General features: G+C 38.0%; 1 protein-coding gene across 2 annotated transcripts in view; it reads left to right on the top strand.

Annotated features, from left to right (window-relative positions):
- Positions 1-14,075: 14,075 nt before the first annotated feature.
- LOC116992504 (SAM domain-containing protein SAMSN-1-like) overlaps positions 14,076-23,216 on the top strand; it is a 73,272-nt gene continuing 64,131 nt past the window's right edge. For both annotated transcript variants that reach the window (XM_033052201.1, XM_033052200.2), the window contains exons 1-3: positions 14,076-14,138; positions 20,328-20,368; positions 22,782-22,819. In XM_033052201.1, the coding sequence (XP_032908092.1) occupies positions 14,130-14,138; positions 20,328-20,368; positions 22,782-22,819 (88 nt within the window). In that variant the 5' untranslated portion in view covers positions 14,076-14,129. The remainder of the gene's footprint in view (positions 14,139-20,327; positions 20,369-22,781; positions 22,820-23,216) is intronic.

Below are 23,216 nucleotides of genomic sequence, written 5' to 3'. Positions count from 1 at the left end.
ATTGAGTTTCTGTAAATTATAAAGCAGAGGATTTGTCCCTCCTATTTAGGAAATATACATTTCCTCTCTAGAACAGAGATGCAGTTTTTCCTTTCATTAAAATATAAATGCCCTGAAAAACAAAATTAAATCTTCTGGAACAAGGGAAAGAACAATGTGGTTATTTATCCTAAAAAGAAGGTTAGCCTCAAGGAATAGCTGAATATCACAAAATGAATCATATGGAAAACACCATGGGTTTTTATGATGCTGTGATTAAGTGTGATCAGTTAGCAGGAGAAGGTGCGTGAAATTCTGAATGCAGAGAATTTGATGGGAATTTTGCCAGTGACTTTAATAGGCACAGAGCTTCCCTTGGAACCTGGAAACTGTGAGAGCATTTTACTTGCCTATTTGATTTTGAGTTAGGGAATATTGGCTCTTCTTGTCTTTATTTGCTTGATTTTCTGAGCTGAAGTAAATGTTATAGCATTTTATCTTGAGTAAGCTTAAAATAATCTCTAACTGAGCTAAACTCCGTTGAGAATCCTTGTTGCAGAGGTGTAAAAACTGCTGTATTGAATTGATCCCTGCATCTGTAAGACTGTCTTTTCAGAGGAGGAGCAGACTATTGCAATTTGGCAGAGGTGAAGAGGATTGTGAAGCTTTTTCCTTACCAATTTTTAATTAGCTGCTGAATGTAAAAGGAGGAAATGAAGAAGCTGCCTCTAAATTGAAGGAGATTCTAAAAGAAAAAAAAATCAATACCATTTAAGGAATCAGATTTTAACTTGGCACTTCATGGGTCCTTTCCAAACTATTAAGTAGATGTAATTTAGAGCCACTGATTAGAGCATCTGATTCAGGAATATCAAATGTTAGTAGCTCTGTCTTAGAGACTCTGTTGTGTTTGTGGTCTGAAATGGAGCTTTCTACCATTTAGAGTGTCTTCAGGGGATGTGCATGGCAGAAAATGTTAAACTTGCCTTACAGTGGAAGCCTCCCAGGTTCAAACAGGAGCTTCTCATGGAGCACTTGGCCATGGGATGTGGATCACAGTTCTGCACAGAACTGCTTGGTCACCTCCTGCTGGAAGTGAACAGGAGCAGGTGGAAGGAGGCAGGGGCTTTATCCAGTGTGCACCCACAGGATTGCCCTGACATGGGCACTGGAACAGGCACTGGCTGAAAGCAGGTGCAGAAAGTTCTCTCCAAAGAAATGGGACAGCAAGAGGACGCCTCTGACTTAATATCTGAATTCCCCACTTTCCACCAGGATAGTAGCAGTGCACTATGTTTACCTTGAAATGATGATAAAGGAATAATTCAGCCTTTTATGTGGAATGAACAGAGAAATGTGACCACTCAGTAGTTACATGTTTAACCTGTATGAAAACATTCAGATGACAAATAAGTGATGATCAGAAGAGAAGTAGATGTAAATTTTATTTAAGGATTTATATGCTATAAGAGGAAAAAACAGAGGAGGAAGAAAATAGGAGTACAGTAAATTCATGATTATAAGCCACATGTCCAGGTGTTGGCAACTGTCTTGGGTTACAATACAGAGTGTGATAAAAGGTATCTGTTCTATCACCATCTGTTGAGGGTGGGGGCAGTGATCCTTATCTCTGTGGGAGATATTCTGCTAATGGGACATCCATTGAAACCAGGCAGGGCATTGTTCTTTATATTTTCACACCCCATCCTTCCTCCAGCCAGTCATTTTCTGCTCATGGCCATTGAGTCCCACTGTGGGACTGATAAAATTACTGCATCCCATTGGGAGTTGCTCCAGCCAGGGGGAAGAGCCCAACATTTCTTACCAAGATAAAAACAGAGGCTTTGGGACACTAAGGGAGCACCTTTCTCCACTGGACTCCAGAGGAAAAACGGATTTCTCCACATCACCACTGGACATATAGAGGGAAACTGCACCTTGTACAGGAGCACTGCTCCAACTGAATCACATCTGTCACTGCAGGAGGATGCAGCCACCATTTAATGGGACTGCTACCAACACCCTGCCTGACAGGGTGTCAGGTTGTACTCTGACTGTGTCAGGGTTTGGAGTTTGTTTCTTTGTAGTACTGCATTTCTATTTTAATTTCCCTAGAAAAGAACTGTTATTCCTAATTCCCATATCTTTGCCTGAAAGGCCCTTGATTTCCAAATTATAATAGTTTGGAGAGAGGGAGTTTACATTCTCCATTTCAAGAGAAGCTCCTGCCTTTCTCAGCAGACACCTGTCCTCCAAACTAAAACAGCAACTTTTTGTTCTTTGTCCATATATAAGCCACACCTGATTATAAGCCACACTTTGGGTTCGAACCAAAATTTTAGTCAAAAGGGTGCTGCTTATAATCGTGAAATTACTGTAAATATTATTTCGATATTCACTGACATGTGTCCAAGTTAACAACTACTACTATATTATTCCATCACACAAAGAAATCTGTGAGCCACACAGCCCTGCTGGTGAGCTCTCCATCTCTCAGGGGCAGATGAGGCTGCACCAGCAGAGTGGCTGTCATTAGAAGGGGAGCCTGGAGCTAGAGCTCAGTTGAGAGTACCTGCACCATGGCTCGACCTTTACTGCTTGTGTGCCGGGTTAGATTACGGATTGCCACTTAACTGTGAATGCACAGCTGAAATCTGGTCTCCTAAAAAGGCCAGGGATGCCTTGAGATCTCAGCTACGAAGTGGATTCATTGTGCAAGAATAGAAAATTCAAAATATAAAGATCTTAATTTGTGCAATTTTATTTTTTTTTTATTTTTTTTTAGGATTTAGAGCCCAAGCATATAGAAATCATGCAGCAGTGAGGAAAGATAATTGAATGTTAACAGTAGTGCAAGATTAAAGCTGGGAAGTGAAGGTTCAAGTATTTGATAAAAACTTTTTTCCTGTCTCCTTATTAAAGTGTGGCTTTGCTGTTCTGTTATGCTACTGCTGCAGCAAAATGCACTATTTATAACAGATAAAATATACATAGAGGTCACAACACTGATGTTACCTTCAAATTTGATCTATTTAGTTACTGTTTTTTAATTATTCTCAAAGCTCAAGTGCTTTCCACAGAGAGCTGTGATATCAAATGGCATTATGAACTCTTGCTGTGTATTTTATTTGTATTATTCATCCTAATAATAAGCTGTTGCTTCTTATTTTAATTATTCTAGTAGGTGTTTCCTTACAGATTGTGATTTATCTAGTAGTCTAATGTCATCTCTAGTTTAGGCTTATCAACAAACTTGACCCTCACAGAAGGCTGTATCAGTGAATAATAAACATCTAAAGTGTTGCTTTTTCATAAGAAGAGTTTTAACACTGACAGTACCCAAACCCATGTAACACCATGTGCATTTTGGCCTTCCTACACAGTTTCTTGCCCTATATGTGTCTCTGTAACTGTAGGTACAGGAGGCTGCTTTTTCTATTTTAATGTTTATTCTTAAACTATTCTCTGTTTTGCATGTCTACAAATATAGGCAAAGTGAAAACTTAATAGCTTAGTTTAAGGTCTGCCCTCTTCATTACTCTTACCTTGAGGATCTGTGGTACAAAATCAAGAAACTTCCTCCTAAATGTTTTAGAGTAAATAACCAAATCACCTCTAAAGCTACAACCCGAAATCAAGAAATTAAAACAGTCTGAATGGAAGACAAAATCCCCCCGAGTTAGTTATTGTCATTTTAGTAGCTCTTCAGTCTTTCATGAGTTTTCCAGATAGTCATTACTGTAAATAGGCATAAAATAAAATAAAATAAAATAAAATAAAATAAAATAAAATAAAATAAAAATTTTAAAATAATTAAAAAATAATTTTATATAGCTGGAAAGGGTGCTTTTGGTCATAAATTTCATAGTGCACATGAGGTTTGTGCTGGTAGTTTAGCTTTTCCAGCTGGAGAACCTGAGGCACAGGAAGGATGAGTACTTGCTCCCTCCCAAGGAAACTAGCAAGTGAGCCATAAAGCAAATGCAAGCCCATCTGTGGCAAGCTTGGTGTCTCAAATGTCTATTTTTGTGTCACTAGGTGGTAATTGACAAAATCTGTTAATGTTCCTCAAGTTTATAGAAGGAGTAAATGAGAAGTCTCTCATTAATTTGCTTCTAAATGATAAAATTTGTCATAAAGCTCTTCAGAGCCAACCCTACTTTACTAATATGTGAAACCAATCTGAAATTATAAATGAAAAGGAAACCTGGGAAAAACCTTCAAGAAGGCTTTTACATTCTTTACAACAAATTGGAAAAGTGTATGCTAAGGATTTTTCCTTTTAAAATCCTGAATGTTATATGTGTTTGTTTGTGTGACCCTTGTTTGGGTTTTGCTCATGGTAGAAACCAACTTATGTTAAAATGTATTTATCCTGCCAAGGTACAGACATTTCAAATTTGCTAGGATTCAGACTACAGTCTACAAAATTACTGGAATAAACTGAAATAGTCAGATGATGAAAGAGATGCCTGTCCTTTACAAATATGCAGCTGTGGGCCCAAAGAAAGGAAATCAAGGTCATGGTCACAAAATGACTCTGCTTCTCCCTTTGGTACCAATTGCTGCTTGTTCATGTAATCAAATTCCATAGCACTCACATAAAAGCTGTAGGAAATTAATTTATGGGAAATTAATTGTGGGTTGGTGGGCAATATTATTCCAAATACAGTCTAATTTCAGGTATTTTGTAATCTGTAAAAATTGAGATGGACAGTAGTTTCAGCATTACTTCTTTGTTAGATAGTTCTACTCCACTATAGGCAATGGAATTTTCCTGGTTTATACCAGCTGGTGACATAGACTACTATTTTTTCTACAATAATTTCTCCTTTGTTTGCTTGTCTGTATGCTTTATAATACCTCTCACTAAAGCTAAATCCATGGATCAGCTTTAACCACTCCCAATTTTTTTTATTTTCCAGATTTGACAAGTTTTCAAATGGCAAAATTGGTTTAATCCTAATCTTCACCATCAAGCAATCCATGTGTTAGGCAGCAGACTGGTAACTATTCTTTAGCGTACAGGTGTACAATTTGAGATTTTTGGTTGTTTTTTGATTGGTTGGTTATGAGTATTTTTAATAATTTGTTTGTGTCTCACAAGTCTTTTTTCCTCGAGATCTGTAAGTAAGAAGGTTCCATTCACAATATAGTCATTAATAATTACTGAATTTTGTATATTTACTCCTGTATATAGGAGACCAGCATTTCATGACAATTTCTGTCTTTTGATCATCTCAGTAAGCTGAGAAGATTTGCCTCGGAGTTAGAGTATGTGCCAGTAGTCTGAGATAGAAAGAGTTTTATTTCCCTTAGATGATAAACTTTAATGGAAACAACAGCCTGCAAGAGAGCATTTTCTGAGTTCATGAAAATCATTCAGACCTTGCTTTTGTTTTGCTAGTAAACACTGCTCTTTAATTCAGAAAACAGTTTGTACTGGCCTGGGGAAGCCTGTCTCATTTGATAATGGGCTCTGAATCCCGTGGATTATTGCAGGGATTTTATCTTGCAGTAATCTCCAGGGAGAAATGTACAAACAGCTGGGAGAGCAAGGAGGAACTGCATTGTGCGGCAGGAGTTTGTGGAGCAGAATTTTAGGGTGCTGGAGTGGATCTCAATACCAACATGAATCTTTTCTGTTTTTCTCTGGTAAGTGTGCACACACTTTTTTTTTTTTTTAAGTGTATACTGAACTGGTGGGTGTGCTTTTATGGAAAAATAATGAAGATTTTATATCACAAATGGTACAAGGATTGTATAATAACACTGGATCTCTCTAGCCTAGATGAAGGAGTTATTGTATAAAAAAATTGTGTATAGCAAAATATGATTCAGTAAAAAATATAAAGCAGAGAATGTCTAATAAATGTGCCATGCACTATCTGTGCCTATTGCAAAACCATGCAGGTTTAGCCACGAGGCATTTAATCCAAATACCTTACTTCATAAGTAAGATAAAATTATTAATATATGTATTTTATAATTTGTTTTTTACTAGTTTTTCTTTTTCTTTTTCTTTTTTTTTTTTTAAAGATAATAGTGTCTGTTTTTCTTCTTCAGTAGTTTGAGAGAATTGCTAGAACTTTTCAAGCAATAGTTTTCTATTAGCCAAACATAAAAATATAGTCATCAGGGATAATTTAGTCATGGCAATATTTGCACACAGACAGAGGACTTGTTTTATGAACCCTCTTTAGTTGGTGTTGCTTTTTTGCACTTTTTCTGTTTGTTTATTTGTTTGTTTGTTTTTCTTGGTTGGTTGGATGGTTGGTTTTTGGGATGTTTTTTCTTTTTTTCCCCCTTCTCTTTTCCTTCCCCAAGGCAACTGCTCAGAATGAGCAGGTAAATCAGGATAGGAAATCCACAGAAACTGCTTCTGTTTTAAGAGCTTAACCATCTGCCAATAGCTATGTCCAGTATTAGTAATGGTAATTAGCTCAGTATATTTGCTGTATTTATGCGGCACAATAGATCTGTTTGCCCATTTTTCACCTTTTGTCCTGATGTTTAGTGTATCTTTCCCATACATTTAGAAAGAATAATAAAGATCAATATCCAAACTGCACTAATACAAACTCAAATAGGGCAATTGTTTTGTGTAAATCGTTGCTCCTGATTGCTAATACTTAGTGCAGAGTCCTGGTGTTTTCCAGATCATAAGGATTAAAAGCTGGTTTGTACTTAAAGTAAAATGCAGTGGTATTTCAGGATTCTGTGACAAGAGTCACTCTGAAAAATAATTCCCTGGGAACTCAGTGACAATTTTGATCATAGTTTTGTGTGAATGCCCATGTATTTGTACCAAGTTAACAATGGCTTTGTGGTACAGTCTGTAACAGCTTGAAAATACTCATTTCAGAAGTTCTTTGGGAAAGAACTGTTCTACCAATATCTCCCCGTTCCGTTGGAGCAGCTTCTTATTTTCTAAGCAATTCACTTTTTAAAAATGTGTTGAGCTTTGTATCAGTTGGGAAACCAACATTTAGATGAAATATCAGGTAAATTGTGTGAGTGAGAGTAGGTCAAGTTCCAGTTTCCCTGTTGAACTCGGTATGCAGCACCCAGGGTTTCTGTGGGAGCTGCTGTGGTAATAGATGGTTCAGACAAGTGAAAGCTGGTGCCATGGTAGTTTCTGTAATGAAATAATTAGTTCTGTTTAAAGATTGCTGCTAAGAAGATAAACTCAGTTCTTTACAAGCTTTACACGGGAGCCATTCTGTCCGCTTTGGTAATTCTCTGCTCCCAGCAAAACACCTAAGTTATCAACATCTAAAGATAATTTATAGGTCATTAATGGCTTTCATAAAAGGAAGAGCCCTGTGCAGTCCTCCCTGTCCCTGTGACACAGAGCAGTTGCTTTCAGTAATCAGATTGTCCAGCCTGGAAACAAGCTGGTGATCCAAGGATGTGCACTGGCCACTTTTACTCTGTCGCCCTGTGACCATGGAGAGGCTGGCTACTAAGTAGTTGTAGTGTCAATATAAGGGCATTTTTCCCTTCAAGAGAGTCAAGCCAGAAATACTGAACAGCATCAACATAATTAGGATTCAAAGGCAACTTTTAAAGGTGCTAGGGGAGACACTCCTCAGTAGATGCAAATAACCACCAAGGAATAGAAATCATGGTTGATTTACATCAAGTGAACATCTGGAGTAACTGCCAAACCTGAAACCATGGAAGAGAAATTTAGACTGTTGACAGATAGAACACAAAGAGCTGTACAAAATAAATAATATTCTCAGGGAAGTATTTATCCCATGTAGACTGGCTGACAAGATTTCAGACTGCAAAGAGTGTGTGTGTGTGTGTGTGTGTGTGTGTGTGTGTACATATATGCGCATATACATGTACTCTTAAAATACACTGGTTTATAGCTCAGAAAACAGCTTTTTACCCTATACCAGAGTACAGTGGTCAAAGTAATCCAGAACCTGAGAGAATGACAATAATATTGTGTTTAACCAGAGTTCTGGCTGATCCAAAGTGGTGGAACATCCGGGTAGTTATAGGAACATCTGTTCATACTGTTGAATTTTAATTTGGGTTTGCTTTCCTACTTGTCCATAAACTTGAGACATGGTTCTAGAATGAGACTCAGTGTTATGGGCCAGTGTAGCAAATAGTGATGTGGAGGCTGAAGGCACATAATAGTCACAAGATGGTTGTGATGGGGCTTTGGAGCCTGAACTGGAATCTCCCCTTCCCACTGAGGCAAAGAGGAATTTCTCCAACCTGTCCCCACTTGGGAGTCCTCTGATCTCCTAGTATGAGTGCTCCAGCATGGGGTGTTTCCCCTGCAGTACTTTATGTCCTGACTTGACTTCAGAATGATTTGGTTTCTCAACTGAGATTATTTTTCTCATTAGACTCATTGCCCTGTTCTCAAGAGATTTGCAAGCAAATTAGATTTGCCTTCAAAACCTTGTGTCCCTTTTCCATTTACAAAATGATCAACAGGATAAATGTCCCTCTTTTTTGTAGATATATTATGTTAAAAGGTCAACCTTAGCCGTTAAATTTTCAGTGTCTTTTCCATCTCATGGTGCTTAGCATGTCAGAAAATTGAATCAGAACAATACTCTTTATATTATGGGCAATATACCTAGAGAGTCCCAAATCAAGCACTGCTTTTGTATGAATTGCAAGAATTATGCTGCCAAACCACCTGTTTTGATACACTGCCTAATAAATGTCAGAATCCTACAAATATGATAAATAAAACTTATTATTGAACTGTGAAATCCTTTAGTTAAGGTAGAATGTTTTTCCTGCATTATTTTCCTAAACTGGCTCTCCAATATCGTGGATATATGCACTTGGATTAGCACCAGTTAATATGGAACAGTACCTGTTAAATGTATCCTGACCCATACTCACTGCCCTGCCCTTCAGTGAAGTTTTCATAAGAAAGCACAGCAGAAACCTGTGTAAGGCCAGTGGAGAAAGGCTGTGCTAATCACAGTGTTGTTCAGATCAGTTGTTCAAGTTGAGCACTGCTCTTAGGATTTAAGCCAAACAAGATCCCTTTCATTTGTCTATTTCTTTCCCATATGGTGCCTTTCCAACCACCACTTTTGCTAGTAAAATGTAAAATACTGAGTGAAAGTCTAATCCTCTTAGTGATTTTCAGTAGCATTGGACTAGTTATGTTTTATTTTGGTTGTTGGTTTAAAGATGTGCTGACAGCACAATGTAAAACATATTACATCTAATGTTATAAAATGGAAAAGCCCTTGGCACTAAAAGCTAATGTTTCTGTAGTGCAAAATGCAGAGGGAACAAGTATTAATAAAAGTGATGTAGTGGATAAATGATGAATTAGCTGGAGCCTCTATGTTAAAGAAACCATAGAGTAAATAGAAAAGTGCTAGTGCTGCTAGGACTAGTAGGACATGATGATATTTAGAAATGGACTGGTCTTAAAAATATGCTTTGCCAAAGAGGGTTTAGCTGAATGTGGAAAGAAGTGATGAGAAGAGATCTAAGTGGTTGAACTTTGTAATCATCTCTACATAGTCCTTGTTCCTTTTAGCTGGATTGCCATCATCCCACCATACACAGGATTAGATGGAAAATGACCTGACTGCATTACTAAATGCTCCTTCTCCACCTTATGATCAACCTAGCCTCTGCATGCCATGATGATAATAAAATCATGCAAAAGAAAGAGCTACAGGCAATTATTTTCATCTAGATCTTAACTAGGATATTTTTTCCCATAAAACTGCTGAAGCAAAGAGCTTCAGAAAGCTTTCTTATTCCATGTAGGATAAAGAAAATGTGCTAACTACTCCAGAAGTTCATATTTTGTTCTGCTATCTCTCATTTTCCTCTGTGATGTTTACTGTGCTCAGGACTACTACAAGAATTAACATATGAAATGAAAAAGCTTTACTGACTTGGCAGCTTCTGGTATAAAAGCAGACTTCACTGAAAAATAAAATAAAATAGAAGGGAGCAATAAAATTTCAATTTCAGTTAAATATTTTGAGTTGCCCTCAAAGAAAGGCAATTACTACAAGGAAAATAGACTCTTATAAAGTATCTTACCGACAAGAAAAGAAAAGAGTTTTGAAAATTGAAGGTGTATTTTCTCTTTTTCGGGTGCTCTCCTTCTCATTCCTGTGCTTTTTTAACGTGAGTTTTCTTTCTTGCACTTGCTTTGCTCATTGTCCCTTTCCCTCTCTGTCATGTGTTCTCACTCTTTCTTGTGTCTGTGCTCACCTGAGCCCACAAAAGCCTCCCTTCCTCTCTTCTCTCTTTCCATCTTCTTTTGTGTCACTTTATAATATTTTTATTTTCCTCTCACTTTCTCACTGTCCCTTGCCTTCTCTTTTCTCTCCCTTTTTATCTTTCTCATGCTTCTCTTTCACGAGCTCCCTTTATGCTTCTCCCTTCCTTCAACAATGTCATGTATTATTTCCTATTGAGGGAGAAGTATATGAGTATTTTTCATGTTGCAGAATCCTGTAAATGTGTGACAAGGTTTTAAACTCATCCTTTTTGTCTAGAACGTGTGATTCTGCTCTCTCACTCATTTTCCCTCTTTCCTCACTCTCTTTTCTGCACACTCACGCCCTTTCTCCCTTGCTTAATACTTCATGGCCACTCAATCTCATGCCCTGGTGCTCACTTTCCTGAGCCCTTTCTCACTCTTTCCTGAGAGCTCTGTCTGTCACAAGGATTCCTCACATCCTCATTCTCAGTCTCTCCTGCTTGCACACTCACTTCTTGCACATGCCTTTTCTTTCTTGAACAATCTCTCTTTTGCACACCATCTCTTCCTCACTCTTCTCTGCTATTCACACTCCCATCTTCTCACGCCCCTACTCCTGCTTCCTTGTGTTTTGCTGGATTTTTTTTTGGTCTGCCATATTTTCCTGCACACTCCCTTTCTTACATTCTTACTTCTTTTTCTCCCACTCTCTTCCTTCTCTTTCTCTCACATGTGCTGTTCTTTGCAGCCTTGTTAGTGCATGCTTGTGCTTCTTTGCACACTTCCTTTCTCAAACACTTGCCCTTTCTCCTGCTGGTGCCTTTCTTGCACCCTTCCCTGTGATTTCCTTCCTGAGCTCTCCTGCTCTCTTGCCTTCAACCCTGCCCTTTCGTGCACCCACTCTTTCCTGTGCCCTCCTGCTTTCTCACGAGTGTTTATGTGAGCGTTCCCTCTGATGTGGGCTTGCTGTCTTACAGTCATATTTGCTTTCTTAGTCTGTTTTGTGTGCACTTCTTTTCTCACATCTCACTCTTTCCTGCATGCAGGGACACTTTCTCATGCCCTCTCCTTTTCTCACACCTTGATTTCCCTTACATTTCCTTCCTTGTGCCCTCACACTCTTTCTCACAACATTGTGCTTAACCCTTTCCACACCTTGATGCTCACTTTCTCACTCCATTTCTCTGCTCTTCTCCTTGTGGTTTCTCCCTCTTTATTTCTTGTGCATTCCCTTTCTGAAGTGCTCCCCCTTTTTTGTGACCTCCTTCTTTCCAGCACTCTCCTTGCACATGCTGGTAGTTTCTCCTGTAACCATGCTCCCACACTCCATGGGCTTTATCCCACCCTCTTTCTTTCCTTTCTTGTGGCCACCCTTTCCCACACTTTTGCTTTCTTGCTTGCTTTCTTGTCCATGCCCTCCTTTGTCATCCCCTTCCTCATTTCCCTGCACCTGATCTTATTTGGTGCCCTCTCTGTCTCTCACTCTTTCTCATTCCCTGGCTCTGTTTCCCATTGCTTATTCTCCACTTCACACACTCCTGTGCTTCCTACTGCAACTCACAATCTTTCCATTCCCTTATGTTCACTCTTCCTCAGGAAAACTTTACTTTTCATCCAATATCTCTGTCTCATGCTCTCTTTCTTGTCCTCTCCCACTTGCATTCGTGGATCCTCTCACCTTCACACATTCCCTCCCTTGCTACCTCATCTCTTTCTTCCTTTTCTCCACCCACTCCCTGCTTTGAGTGCTGGCTCTTCCTTGTGCACTCCCTTTTCCTTGTGTTCTTTCTCACAGCAGTTGTGCTTTCCCATGTGCTCCACCTGCATGCATCCTCTTCCTCATGCCCTTGTAATTCTTCCTGCACATTCTACTCCTTGTGCCTCACTCTTCCACATGGACCTGCTGTTTTTTCTGCACATCTGCTTTTTCTTATGTGCTCACCCTTTCTCATGCCCTTGAGCTCCATCTTTCTCACACAAGATTTCTCTTTCTTGCTTGAGCTCTTTCTCACATTTTTCCTCTTTCAAGCACTAATTCTCACATGCTCTCCATTACTCTCTTTCTCCCTTTCTCTAGGTTTCACCTCTTATCTTTCCCCCTCTCCTCCCTCTCTTGCTCTTTTCCCCACTTCTTTCCTCCTCTCTTTCTATATTCTTTTGGTGTATTTTCTTTCCTTTTTTCCTCCCTGCACCACTGCTTTCACTGTTCCTTGTCCTATCTTTTCTTTCCCTTTTTAGCTCTCTCATACTCTCTCTTTCACGTGAGTTCTCCTTTCTTCTCCCATGTCTTCATTGAACACTCTCTTCACCAAAACTGTGTTTTATTCCCTATTGTGGGAGAAGTATATGGTTGCATTTCACATTGCAGAATCCTGGAAGTGTGTAACAAGTTTTTAAACTCATCATTTTTGTCTAAAAGTGCTCCATCCACAACTTCAGATGGGGAGGCTGAACCATCATTGCTATATGGCAAAATACTTGCAGTGATAAAAAATAAATGCTGCAATAAAAAAAAATGCAGCTGCTGTCAAAAACCAGGCTCAGCTGGATGCTCAGCACTTCCATGTGTTTCATAAACTAGGCACCAATTTCCCAGGAAGATTAACTCATTAGTTCCTAGAATAGGCTCAAGTATGTAACTTGAGTATTTTCAAGAAGTTTGCCAGGAAATATTTCTCCCAAAATATTTATTTTGGTTTATCAAGAATCTAGCAGACTGAGGCAAATAAATATCCATTGATAAACATTGTACTTGCAAAAATTAGTCATGTCTTTGAACTGCTGCTCCACCAGTCAAAAATATTGCCTGTAAAGCTTTATATATTAATAATATAACTTCAAATATACATCTGTGTTTATCTTCTGTTCTAAAGGAACAAATGCCTTTAAATAATAATATATTATGTTAATGTCAATGGTGTTACTCTGCTGTTAGTCACACTGCTATAAATTTGATTTATTCCTTAATTAATGCAGCTAAAATTAGTAATCAAAATTCATTGGGAAAATATTCAGTGCAGATCAAAATGGCAACATCTAAAATTTAGGATCATCAGTTAGAGTGTCTTTAGTTTTGCCATCTGCTTTCACTTAACTCCTGAATTATGAAATGGCGGTGTGTATATGTAATCCTAGCTCTTGGATGTGGGATAAATGTGAAAATATTAGCTTCTATTAAAATGTTTATATTCTCCATGGTCAGTTAAAAAGAACCTTACATGTGCTTTAAAACACAGAGTTGAAAAATGTGAATGCAAATGGAATTTTTAATTCTATACATTATCATTATTTTGGTGGCCTAAACCATAATTGTCAAATTCTGAGAGTTGCCAGCATTGTTTCTGTCTGATTCTGGATAATGAGGTTACCTTTCTGCATCAAATTGATCTTTTTTTCCTGTATAGAAGTACTAACTATAAAACATTTCTATACTTCATATAGAGCTTTTATGGTGTATGGTTTTCATAGTTATCACAGGAATTTTCATGTGGAGTTCAGCTGGAGATATACACCTGGTTTTACTCCTTCTGAGCAGATAATACTCATTTTTACTGTACACTCAGCTTTAACATGGCAATCTATGGTGTCTAAGTCATGATAGTGTGAACTCCACCATTTGAGTACTTACTAAAATCAACATCTAAATGTCTTTTTAGAGGAAAAAACTAAGTAAAATATTTCAAAAGACAGGGGAGATAAAACACATTCCATTACACAAATCACACAAACACCTTCCTTTTAAAATTACGGTTCATTCGATATGTTTGCAAGTGTTCATCTCTGTTTAAATGTATTTTAGGAGGGCTCGATGGACAGCTTGTATGAGCCTGCCCCAGAACATCAGGAAGCCAAGGATACAACTGCTGCTGAAAGCCAGGCTACGATTCCAGTGGGCACACATGCAGACTCTGGGCCTCCTGACAGGTCTATGTCTTTGGTAAGCAATATTAATTGTAAAGCACGCAATGCATTTTGCAAAAAAACCAAACCAATTACTCTGTACGTGGGCACGTGTGTGTTCTGCTGGCTTATTTTCCAGTTTGAACTCTTTAGGCTCTGCAGAGGCACTGTTCAAATCTCATCTCTGGAGCCAATGACCTGATTTCTGTCCAGTGGTAACAAGCACATTTGAAAGCAGGTCATGGGTTTCTCTACAGCGAGCAGCAAAGGGAGATTAGTGCAGCTGCACTGGACAAGGGAATTTCTCTTTGCAAGTAACAGTGTATGAAAACTCTGGGTACAGTCACTGGTTTGTGTCTAAAGAATATACTACCACTGTCTTTGGTTGTCCTTTTTATTCACACAAAAAATGCATTTCTAAAGCGTGAGTTGCATGAATTTCGTAACTGATGGCCTCTGGAATAAACCTGACATTTTACAAGACCTCATTAGGCAAACATGTGAAGAAGGTTGTCTTCTAGTTTTTTCATTTTCCATCCTAAATGATGTTACCCTATTTAATCCTTTCTTATTTGCGTGTTATTGGTATAATCGATGATGCTTTGACAAACACTAACATGGTATATTAAATTTCATAAAATTCATTTCATAATCTCTGCTTTGCACTGTGCCTTTGCTTATAATTACTGTTTCTATTTCAATGTGTGATGCAGTCTGGTGATTGAATAAAGGGGAAAACAGGATGTTCATCATTCAGAGGACAGTGTCCTCCCTTCACATATTGTACCCAGTTTTATCCACATGCACTCTGGGTTAGGTGCCATGTACCTGTGAGACTGCTGGGCCTTTGGTGTTGAAATGTCACAGCAGGTTTGCACACAGGATTTGCCTGGAAAAAGTGATGCAGCTGGTGGGATGGGAGAATGCCTGGGGAATTGTGGCATGCACTTGTTAAATTGCTAAAGGACTGAAAACAACTTGTTCTCAGACCCATCTCACTCTGTGCATGTCCCTCTCTTCCACATAATCACCTTGGGACTGTAAATAATGGTCCTGGTTTTGAGAGTGTAGCAGTGCAGAGATCTCAAGGTGATTCCTCATAGCATCAGCACAGATCTATGGGCTCTGAAATGTCCCTACATTATAATTTTCCTGCAATAGGTGGGAGATGCTCTCCTGAGTGACAGGATTTTTCCCCATTACCAGGCTGTTGCCTTGTCACTATAAGAATGAGCTACCTCTACAATGTTGCAGTTAAGGATGTATAATTGTGGTTGTGAAATATGGCTGTAACCTCATCCTAGCTTGACAGGAGTATGGTCATTGTGGGAAGTTCTAGTTATTTGTATTTGTATTCTGCATGCCATTTTACATGCCAAAAGATGAACATTATATTACAGCTCCTACATCCATTCAGTCTTTACCCCCTTTGCTGTGACTCCAAACCAACTTAAATTTCAATGACTGCAACACTAATGTTTCCTTGGCCAGTAGATGTTAATCTGCTAGAAGCAGTGTTTAGACAATGTAAAATGAAAAAGAATTGTTTTTTGGTTTGTACCCAGAATATGAACTATGATATCCTGATGGACTTTGCAGCAGAAAACTAGTAGAGAATGCCCTTTATTTTCTCAAGGTATGGTAAAGACACACCCACAGCGCTGTCCTCTGCTATGGTTTGTACAATCTGTAAAACTAAGATTTAAAACTGCAGTGGTTGTTTACATCAGGCTGTTTCTTGCTTTTTCTTGTTTTATTCTGCATTTTATTTGGCAGCATCTTCAGATTTTTCATTGTATTGGTTTAGAGTTAGGCTTCATAAATTATTTGGCTAAAGAAAAACAATCAGCCTATCCAGTAAAGAAGTTTGTTTTCCTTGAGCCAGCCTGCAGAAGCAGATTTGCTATTAGTGTAGGATTGGAAAATCCCATGCATTAATCTGAACAAATTTTAGCAAAACATCTTTCACATTGCTCAGTGTTTTGTGGGATAGCACTGCACAGTCTATGAAGACACCTGTATAACACTTAATAGAAGATCCAGCACTTTGGTTCCTACTGCCTCTTATCACATATTTTTGTTTTCTTAAAGGAGATATTACAGTGATGGCACATTTGCTCATCATTAAATATAAAGTTCATCCTCAATAAAAACAACACTAAATTGCATAGGCACACTTGGCTCACTAGGCATAAACAAGAAACTTCCCAAGGCTGGCTCTGGTTTATTTTCTGGTTTAAGAGAAAATAAAGGAGTTAAGCTGAGCATTTAACTAAAAATAATGGCTGGATGCTGTGTCACTGTGCTGGCTGTAGAATCAACACGATTATTTATAAAATACTTTCTAGAAACGGAAAACAAGATTAGTGATGACGTGTCGGCAGTAAGACCTATGGAAAAATGTGGCTAAGGCCAGAGGCCTGTGTGTAATCTTATCTGCTATTTCTGGCCTGTGAGTTATTACAGCTACACCTTGGATGAAGCCCTTAAGCTTATTAACCGAGCCCATTTGTGCTTCTCTCCCATTTTTAATTCCGTCACTCGGTTCCAGGCTGTGGGGCAGCCCCCACAGCATGATGAATTCAGCACATTATTGGCTCCATTTAGCCATCCATCACCATGCAGCAATGCACGTGTGTAAGTGCACTGCTAAGTAGGTATGGACTCGAGAGAATGTTTAAATGGTTGGCTGAAGCATGGCAGGTTCCACAGAGCTGCTAAATCCCCAAAGGGTGGAGCAGCCTGGCACGGCACACTTCCTCCTCAGGAGGATTTGCCCCTTCCTTCTTCCTTTACAACTTCAAAATCAACGGGAACAGGCATCCAGGATGAGCTTCCCTCACATTTAATAAGGGTGACTAGGGCTAGAGAAAATTCTTCCTTGTAATGCAATGAGGTAGTGATTTTCTTGCAGTGAACTTGGCTGTTGTGATTTGTTCTAATCATGGCTGGGCTGTGAAATTCTTCTGGAGATGTGGGAAATGCAGGGTAGTGTGGTCACTGAAGCTGTGCACGACATAATTCACTGAACATAGACTTTGGACATTCTTTTTGAACCTCGGCTCTTTTTGCTCCTGGCCAAACATCTGCCCAAATGACACATCCTGTACGAAGAAAAATCTTCCTTTCATGTACTCTGTTCTTCTCCTCCACATAACTCCAGAGACCTGTTTAGTATCCAGAATTATTTGCCAGAAATGTTTCCACTCTGGCTTTCTGTGGCACTATCTTAAGCCTGTTATGCACATTTGCCTTTTGATTTTAATCCTCTTGGAGAATTGGCCTGTTAACTTTGTGATTACTTTGCCTGTTGCTCAGCTTCAGTAATATCCTCAGAAAGAAAGAAAAAAGTAGATTTACGGAGTTGTTTTTGTACTTCATGCATAGCAAATCTGAATTGGACCTTCCTCAGAAACAGCTGGTAGCCATGAGCACGTAATGAATCACATAGGTACTCTTTGCCTGTTACTTTGCTATTAACTGGGAAACTGAATTTCCACCCCTTGTCACCTGGTGTTACAGTCTTCTACCTCATGAGCTGTCTCCAGCTTCGCAGGGGAAGAGTCTCCAGTACAAAAACCATCCTCATATATATCCTGTCAGACTGCAATCGCCAAATGTCATAAGATCCACGTATTTTTGAACTGCTGACTGTGATATGATTGACTACCCCGTATATCAGAAGAGTGCCAAAAAATTCATCAGTTGCTCCAAGCTGTTGCCAGGGATATCAAAATCAGTTGTGACACCTGCCTTAATCTGCAGTGTTATAATTGGCCTTTGATCCCAGTGAGGGAAGGAGGAGGGCTGGTTACCTGAAATGGTCATTTCCCTGTTTGCAAGTATTAACACACAGAGGAGCACGAGCTTTTCCCATCCAGCTTGGAAACACCAGAGGGTTTAATTCCATTCCTTAATTCAGAGTTATTTGATAAAATCAGGAAGAAAAGGGCTTAATCAATAATTTCATCGTGCAGGGTTTCACATGTGCAGGATTTTTTCTAGGAAACAGATTGTTCATATTTGGGATAAGGAAGGAAAGAATTGTTCCCATAAACAAGCTAATTATGCTCTTTATAGAATGTGGAGAGTAGAGCTTTATTTACATTCTAACATAAAATACGATTTTAAAAACTAGTTTCATTTTAAACTTACATATAATTTTAAATGTAGTCAATACTGAAAAGCTACTTTGAAAAAGTACAAACCAGAGCAATTTACTCTTGTACCCCAATTTAGCTACCTGATTCAGAAATAGCAGAAAGAGTATGTTGAATGAAAGGTGCCATTTTTAAATGGCCATTTAAGTCCACAACATATCTTATTTTGGCACGGCATCCCATGATATCCTGTGAACTCACATCAGTCATCACCTCAATAGGTGGTGTACTGTCAGCAATGCAACTTTGCTGGACTTTAAGAATTGGTTTCAAGTTGTGGAGCAAAAGATAATGACCCTGTTTCATGGCCTACTCCAGCTTTTTGCTGTGTGAAGATATGAATCAAATCTTTCAAGATATATTGCCACAATGTGGCCTGTCTCGAATTTTTTCCCTGGATCATAATAGATTTTAAATTACAATATCCTTTGGTTTCTGACCTCCATGCACAGTGCTCCCTTTAACAAACCAAACTGTTCAAACTGTTTGAAATCAAAGATTTGATATTTTTCAGTGAAATTTGGACACTATCCTTTTAAAGAAGCCTTAAAATCACTTTTTAAACTTTTTTAAACTTCTCTATTTTTGTGCACCTCAGTTAGTAATTTCTCTTTATTTATTGAAAATACTTGTCCCGAAACTAAAATGCTGACATTTTTTTCAGCAAGAAATTTATCTTACATTGCTTACATTATTTCAAAGTGAGTGATAAATTGTATATACTTATTGATCTACATGCAGTATCTGTAAGCAAATCGACACAGGCAAAAAAAAAAAAAAAAAAAAAAAAAAAAAAAAAAAAGATGTGGTAACTGCATACAATTATTAACATTCACAAATAGTCATGCTAAAAGGACCTCCTACACTCAGCTAAAATAACAGCACAGGAAAATAGCCTTTTCTTAATGCACTCCCTGAAAAAGATTAAAAAATCTATAATGAGTTTGACTGAGAGGAGGGGAGAAATATAAAATGCTCAATTATGCATTTACATGGTTTTATGTAGCACAGGATTTGGGATTTTATCATGCAACCTGGATGACATTTTTAAATTACTGTGGTCAGAGTCATGCAGATGCAGTTACAAGAATGAAATAAATTAAACATAATATTATGAAAAATAGGTCCAGTTAGACTAAGTTTTCAGATTTATAACATAATGAATGGTTATATTATTTTTTAATGCCTCTTGTTGCAGAACAGATTGAAGTGGTACCATCACAGACATTTTTAACCCAGTTCCTGCTTTTCAGGCTGGAAGAAATAAATAAGAAAGTGACACAGTGCTTTGATATCCTGACTAAGGAGATATCACAATAATATAGAGACAGAGGTCTCTTCTGTCCTAGCATGACATCCTTACGTTTTCCTACAGTTAAAATTAACCTCAAGTCCATGGTTAACTGCACAGCAAACATGCATTGAGATGTTTTGGTACCATTTGTCCAGCAAGACACATTTTTGTTCTTTCTTTCAACAGCTACATCACTTCTCCTCCTTCTCACACCTTGTCAGGGTATAAATATTTATTGTCTGGGCCCTGGGGGCTGTGTGATCTTGCCTCCAGGCCAGTGTTTGATTCTGATTTGGTCCCCTTCAGAGCTTCCAATTTTATCTGCAGTTTCCTGCCCTCTTCCACATTTCCCTGCTCATTTAGTTTTACAGAGTCTGTGTCCCATGTCTGTCAGGAAACCTCAACCCATTGCAAGGTGTGGGTATTTTAATCCTCATAAAGTCTCAAAAAATCATATTGTGGAAGAAATATTAATTCCTGGGGTATGAGCATAATTCTCTGGTTTTTCAGGGGTATTATGGTTGTCATCTTCCTGAGAGCCATGGACAACTGAAGCCTCCTGAAATCAGGACACATAATTACATATATTCTGTGCTGCACTGCATCCTCCACAGCTTCAGCTGTTGGAAAAGGAAAGACTGAAAATGTTAGTGGATATTAAAAAACACACATCAAAAGTATATAATTCATTGTCTTTTCTGTGACAAAAACAATATATTTGGAATAAACAGTTTTGATTTTCATAGACCTTTTTTCTCTATCTTTTTAAAAGGAGTTCCCTGACTTTGAGAACACACTGACCAAAAAAAGAAAGTAAGTTGAGACCAGTTCAAGGTCTACAAGTGTCACTATATTTGTCTGTACCTTTCATCCTTGTTGTTTTATTAATGTTTGCCAACGTTGCTTTCATTCTCATAGAGTACATGTATTAATGTTGCAGTTGAAGAGCACACAGCAAGCTTGTAATGCATTACTAAGGCTCTTTTGCCATGACTTTTTCATTTCCACACAGCTTTCTTCCAAAAGATGAGAACCAGGACAGCTAAAATCAAATGCAGTTAATCTGAGCTTGGTTTAACCATATGTCTGCTTTTCTGAGAGATTGAAGTGGTAACCTATTTTATAGCATGCTTGCACCATTGACCTGATAATCTCCTGAAGAGTTTTTTTTATTGTTGTTGTTGTGGTTTTAATCCATGTAAAAAAATCCTTTGCAAAATGATTTGGATAAAGCAGGTCAGACATAATTTTATGAATCATTTTTGTGATAGCAGCATGTTTTGAATCCATTCATAAACACAATGCTATGGTTTGGGCTAATGATCAATATTTATTAGCAGGCAGAGGAATTTGTTTTGAAAATTCTATTTTTGCTTCATGTTGAAGTCTATTGCACTACTGAAGTGGACCCCTCCAAATGAAATCTGAAATCCTGCCTAATGGAATGATACAGACAGATCTCATCTGTCTGCTGTGACAGACATGAAAATCCCTGGAGTTTTTGTTGGTTTTTGTTTTCTTCATTTGTAGGTGGGGCCCCACTAAATTCAGAACATCAATGTTATCTGTGTCTCCTGCTAAAATAATCTCAAAATGGGTGAAGATTTATAAGAAAATTAAGAGCTCTTTTGTCTTAAATAAGACTTTTAACCTATTTCTTGTCATCTGATAAATGCACTAGTAACTTATCAGCTTTGAACACAGAGACATGCACTTATCTGTGAGATCTCAACTACATGTCCCTACTCAGGGATCCATGAAACTCCTCCCAAAATTTCATTAATTAAAATATGGACATAACTCTTTTACTCATGGATTTCTCAGGCCTTACCAAGCTCTACCAAATATGATAAAATCACTTGGATGCCTGAAAGTGTCCTGCTTAGATCAGAACTAGGTCTGGCCTAGGGAAAAAAATAGCAGTCAATAGCTCAAATGTCAACTTTTACAATGCAAATGAAACTATTCTCTTTGAAACCTAATCCTCTTCTAAAAAATTTTTCAGAATTTAGAAAGAATGTTGAGATAATTTGACTGATCAATTTACCAAAAAAAAAAAAAAAAAAAAAGAAAAGAAAAAAAGAGTGAGATGGAAGAAAGCAGTTTAGTAGGTTGAATCAACATGAAAATATTTTGTAATGAAAATTATTTCATCATGTCTAGCCATCACTATCCTGGCTTGGCACTCCCAGTGAAAATGTGGAAGTTTTCCCATTGACCTTCCATGTAGATATGGATGAAGTGACCAAGGAATTAATCATTCTCTGATCCATACAATGGTGCAAAAAATAAACACCAAATTATATGGAGTAGCAGAAATACCATAAATATTCCTTGTTTAGACAATAAGAATGTAACTGTGGAATTCTGGAATCACAATCACAATCCAATAAATTTAAAACGAACTAGTGGGTACAGAGCAGTTCCTGTAAAAACCCACAACTGTTTAGCTGCACCCTCTTGGTCAGAAATCCCTTCAGCACCTACATGACTGAGGATGGGAGAGGGGTCCCAAATTTTGTGCTCTTTCCCTTCTGCTGATCATTGCCACAGATTAGACAGTCCCTGCTCTCACCCACTATAACCACTGCTCATAAACTACTCTCCACTGGGTTTTTAATGGATAAAATGAAACAAATTAACTTTTATTCAAGGATTTTTTTTTCCCCTCTGTTAAGTTAGTCTATTCTTCAGGTGGTCCTCTATGAACTACTGACCACAGATGGAAGCATGAATTAGGAATAATCCTTGATGTAAATGTGCAAAAAGCTCAAGGTTTTACTGGGGCAATAAAATGTCACTCAGGCTCCTGGGGATGGTATTTTCACATGTAGCTCTTTGTTTCAATCTGTTATCATGTCACCAAACTTAAGGCTATAATTCTAAAAGTTGTAGGACGCCTCAGATCATGTCTAAAGGAAAGCATCTCTTCTTCCTGATGGGCTCCCCAGATTCCAACATGAATTCTGCATTTCAAAAAGAAACCCGTGTTCATGTCATTGCAGAATGGAACCTCAGATGCTTCCAGAGCTTTGTGTGGTGTGTGGAAGCAGATGATTGGGTGAATGGGACAGTAACTCCAATTAAAGCCAGTGGGAATAACACAGCTAAATCCCTGTGCCCTGCTTTGAAGAATTAGTTTGAAAATACCCATATTTCATTAAACACGCTTTAATTTTTTTCATTCTGACTTTCAGCTAATGGTAAATTCTTTTAATTCTTTTAGATCCATCCAGAAGTCCATGTCTGAAAATGAAGCATTTGGTTAGTAGCTGCTTAAATCATCTACTGTTTACTTGCTAATCTCAGAGAACCAACTTTAATTAAGAGTCTAATTTGTTTTACATCTGTTGGAGCAAATGCAAAGGAAAGGAGAAAATAGAATTAAGCTATCAATATATTCTCCCTTCTTCCCTGCTTTCCACACACACATTTGCAGGTAGATATAGAAAAAAAAAACCAACAAACTAGTTAAATATAGAAACCACATTGTGATGAAGAACCTGTTATGGGATAACATTAGAAATACTCAGCATGTCCAGTGCTTCTTTTAATCATTTCAATAAAACACTGAAATGTCTCTGATCTAGGAAAATTCAAGTCCCTTGCCCTTTCCCATTTTAAACTATTTTGTGAGAATTTTCACAAACAAGATCACCAA

Source organism: Catharus ustulatus, chromosome 2 (genome assembly GCF_009819885.2).
Source record: "Catharus ustulatus isolate bCatUst1 chromosome 2, bCatUst1.pri.v2, whole genome shotgun sequence".
Lineage (NCBI taxonomy): Eukaryota > Metazoa > Chordata > Aves > Passeriformes > Turdidae > Catharus > Catharus ustulatus.
Note: the sequence above shows the minus strand (reverse complement) of the source record. Positions and strands in the feature narration are given on the sequence as shown.